This window comes from Grus americana, chromosome 5 (genome assembly GCF_028858705.1).
Source record: "Grus americana isolate bGruAme1 chromosome 5, bGruAme1.mat, whole genome shotgun sequence".
Lineage (NCBI taxonomy): Eukaryota > Metazoa > Chordata > Aves > Gruiformes > Gruidae > Grus > Grus americana.
The window spans coordinates 13,141,274-13,155,102 of record NC_072856.1 but is presented as its reverse complement, the minus strand read 5'-3'; the positions used below and the strand labels follow the sequence as shown (position 1 = coordinate 13,155,102).

Below are 13,829 nucleotides of genomic sequence, written 5' to 3'. Positions count from 1 at the left end.
GAGTGGAACATATGTTGACAGCATATCCATATGGCAGGGGCAGAGTCTCATGAGACATACTTCAGCCTGTTAATTGAATCAAGAGTATCCCTACAGGCAATTACAGTGACTATTGTACAAACACTGCATTTGACAAGAGCATTTCCTATTCGCCTGCTGGAGCAGACTTATGCGTCTGGAGCAGGCTTAGGAGACCCCTCTCTCTCCTTTCCCTAATCTTAAGAATATCCAGGTCCACGTTATGCACATCAGGATCATAGCAGAAACAAGCCATGCATTTCAGATCCAGACATCTGCTCCTCCACACCTCCTGGCAGCTATAAAACATGCTTTAGGCACTGAAGACATACCTGTGTATGAAATGAGATTTTCTAAAGTAAATACCCAACTCGTACAGATTTCAAGGCAACACTACGATGCAGTGACACTGCATAGGACCACAGGAACGGTTTTGTGGACCAGCACTTAGCTGTGGTCCATGTGTCCCAAGCCTATCCTGTGACACTCCCCTCTGGCACTATATCTGTGCCAGAGGATCTCCAACCTCTAGGGAACATCCAGCTCACATCAATCTGAAGTTCAGAAGCTCCCAGGGGCATCAGGGTCCTCTGAATACAGACTGGCTATATGCTATAGCAGGCAAATATGAGAGACTTCCTCCATTTTACTATAATGTGGCATTAGCCATAACAAACAGTGTTTTCAACTAAAATATTAGAAGAATAAATATCGACAGTCCATTCTCATGACATTCCAGTGCGTGCAAACCACGTGTATGTTCAATCTGAAACACAGTTACAAGCTGTAGACATAATGAACTATGTTTTCAGAAAGAGAACAGTTTAGAGACTGAGATACCAATAACTAATATTAAGAAAATACTGTCACTCTTAGGACGATTTGTATGGTCTCAAGCTCTTTGCAAATGTTGGAATTCTTACGGTAACTAAAGGAAGGACAACACCAGAGACAATAAAGTTAAGATTTTATCAAGGATTTCCACCCAGCCTTGAAGTCAGCCAGCAAACCTATGATTTTGGGATGTTGATTTAAATTTACTTAGATCATCAGTAATCAGAGGTAAGTCCAGAGAAACCACTAAACTACAGTAGGGTAAAGCTGTTACAAGCAAATGGAAACCTACCCTGTACAACGTCAAATTGAGCTGCAAGAATCATCAGGTACACACAAAACACTGTAAATCCTACAACTTATACTCCACTAATCACAACTTAAATTGATATATATTGGTTTCGTTTTGGTCTCATACCTACTAGCCCCACGCAGGACTGAGGCTCCATTGCTGAACCATGCTGTTGTCTAACTCTGCTATGACAGGGGACTGAACCTGCAGAACAGCAGGTGCAAGCATCAGTTTACCTCTGCTTGAAAGAAGTTTCAAAACTTCATCTCACAAACTCACTGTAACAAAAGTCTGTGGTTCTCAGATGACTTGTATGGTCTCACACTCAGTGTGAGTGTGACTTTGATCACTGAGCTGCAGGTCACATGGTGATTCTGTGCAAGAATAATCTCCTGTTATTCATTCCTCTCCGCCACCCATCACACAGACCATTTTACCACTTGTCCCTTAATTTTCCAATAAAGGCTATTATTTATAGCAGAACATTTAAAAATTATTGTTTGGCTTCCGTACATTGGAAATGCTGTGCTGAACAAAATGAGGTCAGCTTTATTTCACAAATTCTTGTTAAAATCTCGATTTACTTCCTCTAGCTGAGATTACTGCCAGAACTCAAAGATAAGCACTGCTAATCAGAGCTTGGCTTTCCACATTTCCCTCCCCGCCTTTCTCAGAGAAACACCACACATCAGCAGAGCTGCTTGATCCACTTCAGAAGCAGGTGTCTCTTGAAAGTAAAGAACAGAATCTGAAGGCTCCTCTTCTCCTTTTCCTGTCCAGGGTACTTCAGGTCAGGTTGTGCTGACATAAACTTTTAATTAATAGAACCAACATCGAGCAGCAGATACTGAATTGATAGTGTGCATTTGAGATGCTGTTTAGCAGTTACTCGCAAAGCTCATCACTAAATACCAAGAGCGTGTGTGTATCATACACAGGCACAGATAGGTGAACTTGTTAAAAATGCCGTATTTTGAATGCTTAACAACAACTATGCCTACAATTTTCTAAGTGGTGAGCAGAATGAGTTGTACCATTTCCAAAACGTCAAGGGGAATCATGTAGTTAAAACAAGCCAAGCTCCACAGACTGCTGGGGAAATGTAGCCGTATACTCTGCTCATCATTAACTCAGGAAGGATATAAAGGCCTTTCTGTGCTAAAACGTATTTTTCTCAGCATTAATCCTCTACAGCTATTGATAGTAACTTAGGAGAACATTTCTAAGCACTGAATGAAATAAAATCATCAACATTGCTGTGGTAACAAGCTTTGGAAACACAAACCCTCTGCTGGTATATTTTGCAGTGAAGAGACAGATAAGACTATGATAGATCAGCTACGGTACCGCTATAAGAGGATAACGAAATTATGCTCCATTAACAATCTCAAGTAAGGGCATTTGTGCCAAAATAAATGAGATAACCTTTAGCACACATAACCTAGAGCCTTTTCCAGGGATTGAGGAATGCAGGTTGGAAAATTCCAAAACTGTAGCCATGTAAAGGCATTGAACCAGTGCATCCCATCAGCGCAGTCCAGCAGAAAAAAATACTTGTCTTGCACGCAATTCCTAGCATTTCTCAGGTCAAAAGCATTGCATTAAAAGGAGAATTTAAAATATTGTTACTAAAGAAATATGGCACATTTATTTATTTGAGGATCAAGCAGAAGACATTTCCTTTAATTTTACCTATTCTGGGATTTTCTGTGAAAGCGTGACTCTTTCTTCTGCCTTCTGGTCACAGGGGGTGCAGGGGTGGACGGGAGGGGAGGAGGAGCAGCAGGTGTTGGAGATGGAGGTAGGCCATTGCTTGGTTTGCTTTTGTGGTTTTTGTCTGCTTCGTATTCAAAGGTGCGTTTGGGCTTGGGGACAGGATTCACCACGGTGTTAGCTGGGCTTTCGAGGAGCAGTTTAGAGCCAGCCGAGTTTGCAGTAACCCCCTGTTTTGTCTTACTGCTCTTCTCAGCCTCAGCGGGTGTTTCTGGTTCACTCCCCAAAATAACGCTCCCTCCTTTGCTATCACTTAGGGTTTCACTCAGTCCCTCCACAGCACTCAGAGTCATAGACTTTTTCCTCCCTTTGTCAACACTGTAACAGCTACTTGGTAACTGGGGGAGGCCTCTGCCAGGCTGCTCCTTCAGTGCCTGCTCGATCTTCTGTATTCTGTTGAGCACAGCAGAGGACTCTTTCCTCACGGGGCCCTTGAGGAAAGCAGCAGAAGGAAGCTCACTCCTGCCTGATCTCTTTTCAAACCGATGGCAGGAATCCCTGTCCAGCAGTTCCTCCTCCTCTGTTTCAGGGTAAGAGCACTCAGAAAATGTTCTGCTCATTCTTCTGAGCCCTTTGAAATCGAATGTCTTCTCACTGCAGGGAGAGGTCAGCACGCTGGGGCAGCTCTCACTGCCCGACCTCTCCCCACCATCCCTCTTGTCCACACATGCGTTCATCCTGGGGGACGGCTCCCGGCGGCACTCCCATTCTGTGATCTTCTGCCTGATGTCCAGCGCCTGGGAGCGGACGCTCGCTCGGCTGAGGGAGAGATTCCGCAAGTTGGTGGCAGTGCCCAAGGACAGAGTGCTCCGGGTGAGCAGGTGGCTCCCTATCCCTTCCCCATCTTGAGCCTCCTTTGGACTCTCCTTTTGGTCCTCGGCCTTGAACACGGACAACCTTTTATCCAAAGTGCCCACGCTGACGGCTTTGAGTGGGTGGCTCGGGGAGTCGGTGTCCGATGGGCTCGTGGAGGTGCTTCGCAGCGTAGACGCGCGGCTGCTCCAGTCCTTGAGGCGCAGTCTGGAGCTGGAGGCTTTGGTGAGACGAGTGGAGCGGCAAGAGTCCTCACTATCGCTGAGGGGGTAGGCTGGGCTTCTTCGCGGGGACAAAAGAGGCGGTGGAGAGACTGAGTGACACCTAGAAGCAGAAAGAAATAACAAATCAAGTCCTTGGGGAAACTAGCGTTATTTGCCAAATTTGTTCTGGCTGCAGGTCAAGCAGAGGACGTCTGCACACCGCAAAGCTACCGCAAAGCATCGCTAAGCTACCACATACCATCCAGCCACAGAGTCAGGGGTGGCAGCAATTAACTGATGTCAGTGATAAGCTGATGAGCAGGGCATTCAGCACCTCCAAAGCCAGTTTTCTCACCTCTGTATGACCCCAGCTTTTCCAAGTTTCCCGAGTTTAAACACAGCTGAGATTCTCATAGCAAACCATTCCTTGAATGCATCTACCACCTCCAGCAGAATGGCTCGCTGGTCTCCCAGGTTAAGAAGTTCCTCTGCAGGAAAAGGGGACTGTCGGGGAGAAGACTCCCACTGCAATAAAAATGGCAAAGACTGACCAACAAGGAGCACAGTTTACTCACTGGTTGCAGTGACCAAACCAGTTTAAAAAGATGTCAGATTTTAATTCATAACATCTGAAGCAAAGTACCACTGTGGTCAGCCGCTGCAGTATTTTAGCCACAGTGTTGCAGTCCCCAATGTACACAGTAAACTAAATAAAACGGCAAAAGGAAGACCTGTTTTGCCTTTGGTCTGATGCTGTGGCCAACAGATTAAATTCTCCTTATCAAACAGAAGTAATTTCTTATTGAAAGAACATTACAGACTGAAAAAAAACCCCACATTAATCTTCCCACAGTATGTGTTGAAGAATATAAACTATACAGAAAAGTCTCAGTGTTACCCTGGAAAAAACCCTCAGAACAAATTTTTGCCATGGTTTGCAAAATCAGGTATTGTTAGTGGGGGTTTGTACATTGTGGCAAAGACTTTTAAGAACAAAAAGACAAAAGGAAATTAAACAACACATTAATCAGCTGGCTCGTCACCGATGAGTCAGCAATAAGAAAACTAAGCCAAAACCATGTCAAAAAAGGGGGTTTACTGCACTGCCACAATGCATACATATAAACCATAGCAGAAATATTCATGACTCCTTTAATATTTTGCCTTAGCAACCTTTCTGTTCCAAACAGTATGGAAAGAAAAGACCCAAAAGTAGTGCCTTGCATATGCAGTTAAATTTCCGTTCTGTGAAGACTGTGGACAGCGAGTTGTGGGTTTTTTTTTTTTTAAACTGTCCTGTACACACAAAATCCAAATGAAAGAACTATTTGACCAAAAGAAATAATGGGAGCAAATGTCTCCACCATAGCAAAGTGAGAAAAGATTCAGAAGATCCCTGCTGCTATACAGTTTTCTCCCCAATAGCCAGCCAATACCTATAGGCACAGGTGCCAAGTTCTGCACATTAATCCAAAAATCCAGAGCGCTGGGGCAATTTCTGAAAAATTTACTTTGACACAGGAGATATTTTCTTCTCCTTTGTACACATCCCCAAACCAAATTATTAGATTTCATCCCGGTTTTCTACAGTGGATACTTTGCAAGCAAAGCTCAGAAGTATCACAAAAGAGAAAAGTTCTGGTCAGAAAAGGACAATGATAAAATTATCACAAAAGGGAACTTATCTCTTTTTCAGAGTCCTGCGATAATCAAGCCTTTTTGGCACAGAAGTTGCACTGCTCAGTGACTTCTGTTTCTTGTTTTGAAAAATAAACATGCCCATAGGAAAAGGGAGATCTTACGCCAAAGACAATGGCAAATACTCCACCAACTGCTTAAAGCTTCCTCGTTTCAGGACAGAAAGGATGCGCCTCACAATACACTCTTCATCCTAGAAGTTACATTTGCTGCTATTCTATACAACTTCAGACGGGTGTCTTAAGAGATCTCAGAAGATCAAAAGCAGGTGACAGACAATGAGCGGCTTTGGCTGGTTGTTGCACCATAGAGTTTGTAGTGAATTACCTAGAATTACCTTGGCCTACACACCTTTACAGGGCCTGAAGATGCAACCTAAAATCAGTCTCCTCAGACTTGGTGGGGTGCCCTGATTCTTCATTATTCCTGTCTGTCTCAATCTCTTCAGTTTAACACCACAAAGTCAAAATTTTATATTATTCTTAACACTCCCTTAGCTTAGACTTGAGATCATGTTCTCCTAATTCCTGTGTGTCGTGCAGGCCTGCTCCAGAGCTGCACTGACATTTGTCTCCATGAAACAGGTATCACCCAGTGGAAGTGTATTTTACATATAAAGACTACAGCCTCCACCGCAGCCTTTGAAGCTACTTAATTATTAGATTCTAAATTATAATCTATATTGACAATAGCAAGAATAAAATACAAAATGACTGGGATAAAGTCAGTAATGGGACAGCAGAGGTGAAGTACGTGCTGACAATCCTCTCTGCCTTTGACTCACTATATGGAAAATACTGTAGGCATAGTACTTCATCTCCTTACTCTAATAAACATCTTTTCAGTTGTTTCCACTGTCAGGAAAAGGTTTGTTGACTTATCAGGAGAGCAGGAAAAGGGGAAAAGCATGATTTGCATAACCTGCAGAAGTTGCAAAACATTTCTTCTTAGAGATATGAGCCATTCTTTCAAATCCCAGGTTCCCGGTAAGGTAACTGCACTTAAGGCTTGATCTTGAAACCCCTGAATTCAGTTACAAAACTCCCACTGACTTCCACTGTGCAAGACTGGGGCTGCAGAGCAACAGGCCCTCTGGAGGTGTATGCTGTTAAGTACTTGGGATACCACAGTTAAGAAAAAGATTCTGGTTTACATGGCATTATACTGTAAATTTAAGTGATCCAGATAGAAGATATAGGGCTAATTCAACAAGAAAGAGAAACAAAGCTTTCTCCGTATGGCTTCAGGCATGCATTCTCTAAAGGACAATGGCAAGTAACAGAAGGAGGGGAGGGGGGAGAAGCCCAAAAGATGATCAGTGGATAATAAAATGGTCCTTCCCCAAGAAACCTACTTCCACTAGAAGAATATTCTCTTGAAGGCACAATAGTTCCACTGACTTTAAAACTAGTATTATTGGACAGAGACAAATAATTAAATAACTTGCAATCTTCCATACAAAGATTGTAAAGCAAAATGTTTTTATTGAAGTTTTCTACATACACAATGATGCATGCAGCACCTTACAAAGCATATTACATACACTTTCAAAATATTACATATAAGCAACATAAAGATTATGGAATCAAGTTTAGATTTCTTAACAAGTTCACATGAACAGCACCTTCTTTCCTGGCAAGGACATTTCTTTGAGAATATCAGCATGTCACAAAACACATTGGAATAAGTCGCTCCAATTGCCTGTCTGATAAGGGTATTCTTCCAATGCGCAGCTTTAGGTGCGCAGCTCTCAAACCACAGGCAAGTCAGCAGTGAATTGGAATCTCAAAGGCAAATCACCTGCCAAGCAGCCCACAACGTCTTGTGAACTGGTCACAGGCCCCGAAACTACCTTCCTGGTGGGACTCAATGCTGCATAGCATGGGGAGCAGACAGAATCGGAGAGGTGGTTTCCAGCCCTCTAGACCATGCTTAGCTTTGCTGCTGTGAGTTGTTCCCTGAGAAATCACCAGAATTACCCACAGCAGGAGAAAACTGATAATATCAGTCACAGTCTGTAGGATTTTGAACTCTAGATACAATCGATCTTTAAATTCTGATTTAGCCTCTTCTCTCCAGTTTCTCTTTTTCTCAAACACAGAAAAAACTTTTTATTTACAAAAACTGTAATTCTCCAGGCCCACTCTCAAATAAAGACATGATTTCCATGGACAAATATATGTATTCGTATTGTTTTCTCTAATAAAGGCTAGCATCAGCAGGCATCTCCTTTCACCAGTTCCAATGAACACCTGTGGATAACAGTGGAGCTGTATCTCATCTGCACCAAGAAAAGAACAGAACCATTTGCCACATTGCTTTGAGATAATTTGCAACCTACTCATCACAATGTAAAAGATGAAAAAAACTGAATTCCTGCCCTTTTTGTGAGGCCTCCAGCAAGGCTGACTTGTACTAAAAATCTATGGTGATGGAGAAAGGTTAGTTCTTGGTGCCATAAATGCCTGAGCCCTTACACTATACCTGACCCAAAAGTCAGAAAGTCTCTGATTTTGGACAACACACCAATCTTTTCCTACCTGCAAAATGTGGGTGCTAACACTTGGCTGTGTGTAGAAGAGGGAGAATTTAATCTCTGGAGACAGCTCTGACAGTGGGCAATACAAAACCAGTACCAAAAGCAGTGACCCTTTGGATCCAGCTGAGCAGAAGCACAGCTTCTGCCTGCTTCCACTGCTAAACATGAACTCCAGAAAAGAGGAAAATTGAGTGCAGACAATTCCCACAACTTCATGAGATAGCTTTCAACAACAGGAGGCAGCCAGAATGGTGGCCAAAGAGCTGCCTTTATACGCCTTTTGGAAATCAGAGTACAGTGGATAATAAGAATGTGCATTTATAGAGGAGTTTGCATCCACAATCCACAGAGTTTTTATAAACACTAATAACAACATTAAGTTGCATTTCTGACCAGGGATTAAAGGTGACTGGAGGGTGGTTAGCGACTTGCCTTCAAAGAGTTACAGGACTCCTAACTCCCATTGCTCTGCTCTAACCTCTGAGCTAAGCAGCTCAGACTCCAGAGCACCGTTTTAGCTCTCCTGAAGCGTCAGGAGTGACTCCACAGATCATGCTGTGCTGAGGAAAGACAAGTGGGCAGAAGCTGCTCAGCAATCTTTCAGTTTTGCAAATCCCGTCTGCCCTGCTTAAACTAACACTTACAGAATAAGAGGACAGTTTTTGGCACTCTGATCCAGGGAATTTCCCACTTCAACATGCTCATGCTTGGGAGTCCATTTACTGAAAAAGGAGCAAGAAGCACGTTGACAAAAAGGTACTGGGTCTTTCCAGGCTCCTGTTGATGAGATCCCATCATTTCACACTTACACTGATGTTTGGTGAGCTCACACAGTGTCACACAGCAGTGTTTTTATTCCTCGGGACTTTCTCCCATTTTGCCAGGAAAATATTGCTTTCTTAGTATTTTTTTTAGGCTTTCTGCTTATCCCTGATTTTTCTCAGGGTATTGTGCCATTTCACCACGGACAACCTAACCTGTTTCAGAGTAACGATAATAACGTCAGAATCAGTTGCAACCGTAAACGTGTTAGTTTGCGTATTGAGCAGTTTTGGCCTGCCACACAAGGCAAGAGACTTCTTGTTGCTCTAGCCAATATTTAGAGAGACCTGAAACAAAAGCAACAGAAATTTCTCCTTGCAAGAGCAGCAAAACTCATTTTTAATACAGACATTAAAGCTGCCCTGATTTCAGGTAATTGAGGATGTAACTGCAAAATCCTCCGGAAATTTGTAAGAGAGAATGCTACGAAGTGCTCAGCTATCAACTTTCAAATTATTTCATATTATACTACAAATTGATAACATTTTATCATTAATGATGATCTTCATTTCTTTAAATAAAGAACCTCTCTCAAACAAATGATTGCATAAAAATGATAATATTAAGCACTAATTCAGATATTGTTAACACTCCATTGGAAAGAATGGTAAAGCCCACACCTTTCTGCAGTCTTGTTAGTCTTTTTGGCTACTGAGCAAACAAAATAGATGTGTTCAGACTTCAGGATGAAAAACCCAGCATTGTCTTTATAATTGAATGTTGAAAACCCCCTAAATCCTGGGGATTTTATCATATGCCCAGATGAGCTTATATATGTCCAGACCTTCAACGCATATAAGCCTCCAAATAGTTGAAAGACAAATGAACTAAGAAAATCAGAGAACAAGATCTAACTTATTGGATTCTTGGATTTTCAAAAGGGTATTTTTCTCCCATGCAAATGTAACTTCTGACCACATTAAAAAGCTGTACTTGCACTTTTGTATCCAGACTAAAAATGGATCGTATTATGAGTTCAGACCTGATTTCTATCCATAATTCAGGATGCAGAAACAAAAATGAGAATGCACATTTTTTGAAGTGAGCAAGAGGCACAATGATGTCCACCTGAAAGCAGAGCCCTGTATGGTCAGACTGTAACACAGTGGTTCAGTAGCACAGAAAGGTCCCTTCAGTCAGAAGCAGCTCCTACTGCGTGCGAGCCACCGTGAGCGTGAATACTGGAATTCATCCTTCCCAGAGCAAGGCAAAGGGAGAGGAAAGCACACCTTGCTCACCTGTTAACCGGAACCAAGCGCATCATGCACATTTTGATGCACCGCTACTGAGAGCGGATGTAATGGCTTGCTATGGTATTAATTTCCATTGAACTTCCACTTGATTTAACATAGTAGGGAGAGGAGAGAAAATGTGTAGAACCCAACAGAAGCTCAAGTTGGAAGCAGTGTTCCTGTGTCATTACTTCTGTGGCCTGGACAAAACAAGTACTTTTGAAAAGGTTCAGTGCCAACAGCTCCATGTAACTATTACAGTCTCACACCACCCTAAGGGCACTGCTGCCAAGAAATCACCCAGCAAACAAACAGAAAAGCACTCTTCTGCCTCTGTCAGACACACGCTTATGAAAGCTCCTGGTAGGAATCCATACTTTTGCACAAACAAAAACTGAACACACTACTGTGCTACAGCAATCTTCCAGTCATGCCTCTCCAGGTGCAAAAAAGCAGAGTAGTTTGAAGAAGGCCAAAAAAAATCTTAATGACCTTGATTGAAGCAATGTTGAGGAACACTCCAAAAAATTCCCTCTTCCTCCCTCTATACAAGAACTAGGAATAATTTCCTCTACGCTTTCCTCCAAAGAGCTATGAGAAGTCCGCTTTCACTATCAAACACTACCAGTTAGTGCTTTGGTTACATTTTGAGATGAGTTATAAAACAAACCAATGGACAGAAAAGTAAAGATTCAGCATCATTTGCTTGTGACACTGCCATTTCCTTGAATCTTTCATTGTATTAATTGTACCAGGAGCAGAAGAGGTCTTTAAAATCAATATTGTTACTCCTTGTAACTAGGGATTATGGAAACATTTAGAGCAGACAAAAGGGACCTCCTGCACTACTGAATTTAAATCCAATTTTGTTTGGCAGCAAACCTTTCTATTACAATATATTCTACACTCTGGCATAGCCAATAGTATTGTAATTTTCTACATAGCTCAAGTAGATAACTACAAATTATATTTCATTATCTTAGCTCTAAATAAGCGCTTATGGTGAGTAAATGAGGTAAACTTTTCGCACTCAGTGCTGGGCACACAGTAGTAAGGTGGTTTCTGAGCCAATTCAACTTGGTAATGCAGTAGTACAACTTGTCATATCTTGCCTCTCACTTGGAAAGTGATGTAAGTTGCAACAGAACAACCCGTCTTCCATCAGACCCTTTATGACTTTTGAGCTCTCACCAGGAGCATGGCTCAAAATCCCCAAAAATCTGCATTTCAGATAACCTCCTCCCTTTATTGTTGACTTTGGGATTGTGACAAAAACAAGACAGAAAATACTTTCCAAACTGAAAGGTGAATTTGCATTATAAGACTGTTTGAAATAGGCTCGCTCTCATGAACATGTGCTAGTGATGGAAAAGTCCCAGCAGTTAGAGAGAATGAGGCAATAAAATCAAAGTGGATGAATATCACAAGATGTTTAAAGATATACCAAAAATAGAAACACAAATTATTTTTTCTGTTTGTACTTCTGAATTTTCTTCCCCCCAGGGAATTTTGATACTTTCAATTTAAATAAAAATTGAGACCATATCAGAACTAGCTACAAAATGATAGGCCACTAGGACTGTGAAACAAAACAAAACAAAAATCAAGCTCTGTGTGCTGTTTTTAAAAGCTCTAGTTTCTGTGCTCCCAAGAAGTACTGAGTTAATGATAACAATCGTGGGACACGTTTGTGAGAGTGCCGTGGTGAATTCCTGTGTATAAAACCCCTCCAGACCTCCGGGTCTTTGCAGTTCATGAAGAGCAGTACATACAAACTCAGCTGACTGCAGCTGACCTGTTTTTACAGCTTAGAAGCAAAACGTCTGATTTACACCAGTGAAATTCAAGAGTCATTCTGCCAAAGTAAATTATGTGAAGTGGCAACTATGCTCTACAACTGTACAAAAAAAGGGCAAATAAATCAAAGTTGATGAGTCAGATCCTAAATACTTGAATTAGACTGGATCTGCAAAGCAAAGACAGTAAGAAAATCTGACAATGACGAATGATGGTAAAATAAAATGTGATCAGTCAACGTGCACTAGGTACATGTCTTTGCCAAGAAATTTCTAAGGGTGAAGAAGATAACAGGAAATTGTGAAATTATCTAGACTGAGAGGGCTAGCTTCCCTACCGCTCTAGATTCATGGCAGTCTTCTGCTGTTACAAGGCAAGTGTGGGGTGGTTTTTAAACAATGCCATGTTGAAGCCTTTTTCACCCCCCTCTGTTCAGATACAAATGACTACCCAAAGCACAGAAGATTGACTAGCCTGTACTGTACCTTCCATCACAGTGATCAGAAGCTGACTGCACGCAGAAAAAAAAAAATCAAAAGTAAGAACTGAAATATCAGAGAGACATATTCTCTCTTTTCCATTGAAGTACAGTGCACTGGTTTCATAGGACCATCTCTCATTTTCACCTCAAAAAAATAACATGATTCAAAGTTGAAAAATGGAAGCCTCCCTCACCGTTACTCTTTTCCTGTAACATGTTCTAAATAATAATTTATGCAATAGACATTTCCACTGTTATATCTCCACTGTTACTTATTTTATGTTCTGGAAATGGTTCAGCATGTTTAAGTCTCACCTGCTTTCTTAAGATCTTGGGAGTTTCGTTCCAGGAAGAGTGGCAACACAGCAAATGATAGCATTTTCTTAAATCAGGCAGAATGCACAAGCTCTTATTTGTCTATTTAAGAACTGCCAGTCCTTGAAACTTGTTCTTTAGCAGCATGTCTAAACATGACTGTTCAAAATCCCAGTACACATGGAAGCTCTCAGTTTTGCTTATTCAAAGCACAGGTGCTTTTTCAACATGCTTATCTGCCCTGGAATCTCAAAGCAATAAACTCTGTGGAACTAATTCTGCCAGAGTTTTGCAAGTTTTCTACTTTTACATGCACACAATTTGGGAAGGGTTAAAAGTTATTTTTATAAATTGTAATGCTTAGTTTTTAATGTACCTGAGGCCATTCTGGGTTTGGTGACCTCCAAGTCTCGAATTCTGGTTTGGAAAAGCTGTTGTAAAATAGGTTCGTCCCTCTTCTGCTCTGACAAGTCAGAAAAACTTACGAGGTCACTGTATACTACTTTACTGAAATACTCTATACCCAAAGGGAAAAGAGCTGAACTGGAAGCCAGAAAGTCCTGAGTCCTGGCTGCACACTAATCCAGAATACAGCCAAGCCTGCTTTCCCTGCTTTACATATAAATCAACTTCTAGGTCACGCAAAACCTCATCAAATAAACCTAGGAATAAATATCTAATAGGGACAGAAAAAGAATGGGAATTCAGGACTCCACCCCATCTTTAACAACCATTCTCAATCTCATCCACTCAGAGAAGGTGCTTTCAGAATAAATACAAAATCTATTCTTTGCCTGTCCTACCAGTATCCACATTTTCTTTCCAGACCCACCAGCTTAGCTCTGGTCCTCAATGTGTTGCCAATGTCCACTGAGATCTTTCTAGAGATTTAGTTTTTTCTGGTTTTCTGGGTTTGTAAAGTAGTTTAACACAGTGAGAAAGCATCCTAGAAGAGCAGGTTATAAAACTGAAAGCCATTATCCATCTGTCTGCTATGAAACAGGCATTCTTA

General features: G+C 41.6%; 1 protein-coding gene across 8 annotated transcripts in view; it reads right to left on the bottom strand.

Moving 5' to 3' along the window:
* DENND2B (DENN domain containing 2B) overlaps positions 1–13,829 on the bottom strand; it is a 180,683-nt gene that overhangs the window by 69,890 nt on the left and 96,964 nt on the right. For 6 of the 8 annotated variants that reach the window (XM_054826884.1, XM_054826883.1, XM_054826885.1 and 3 more), the window contains one exon: positions 2,837–4,054. The exons of the other annotated variants lie outside the window; for them this stretch is intronic. In XM_054826884.1, the coding sequence (XP_054682859.1) occupies positions 2,837–4,054 (1,218 nt within the window). The remainder of the gene's footprint in view (positions 1–2,836; positions 4,055–13,829) is intronic. 8 annotated transcript variants of the gene reach the window in all.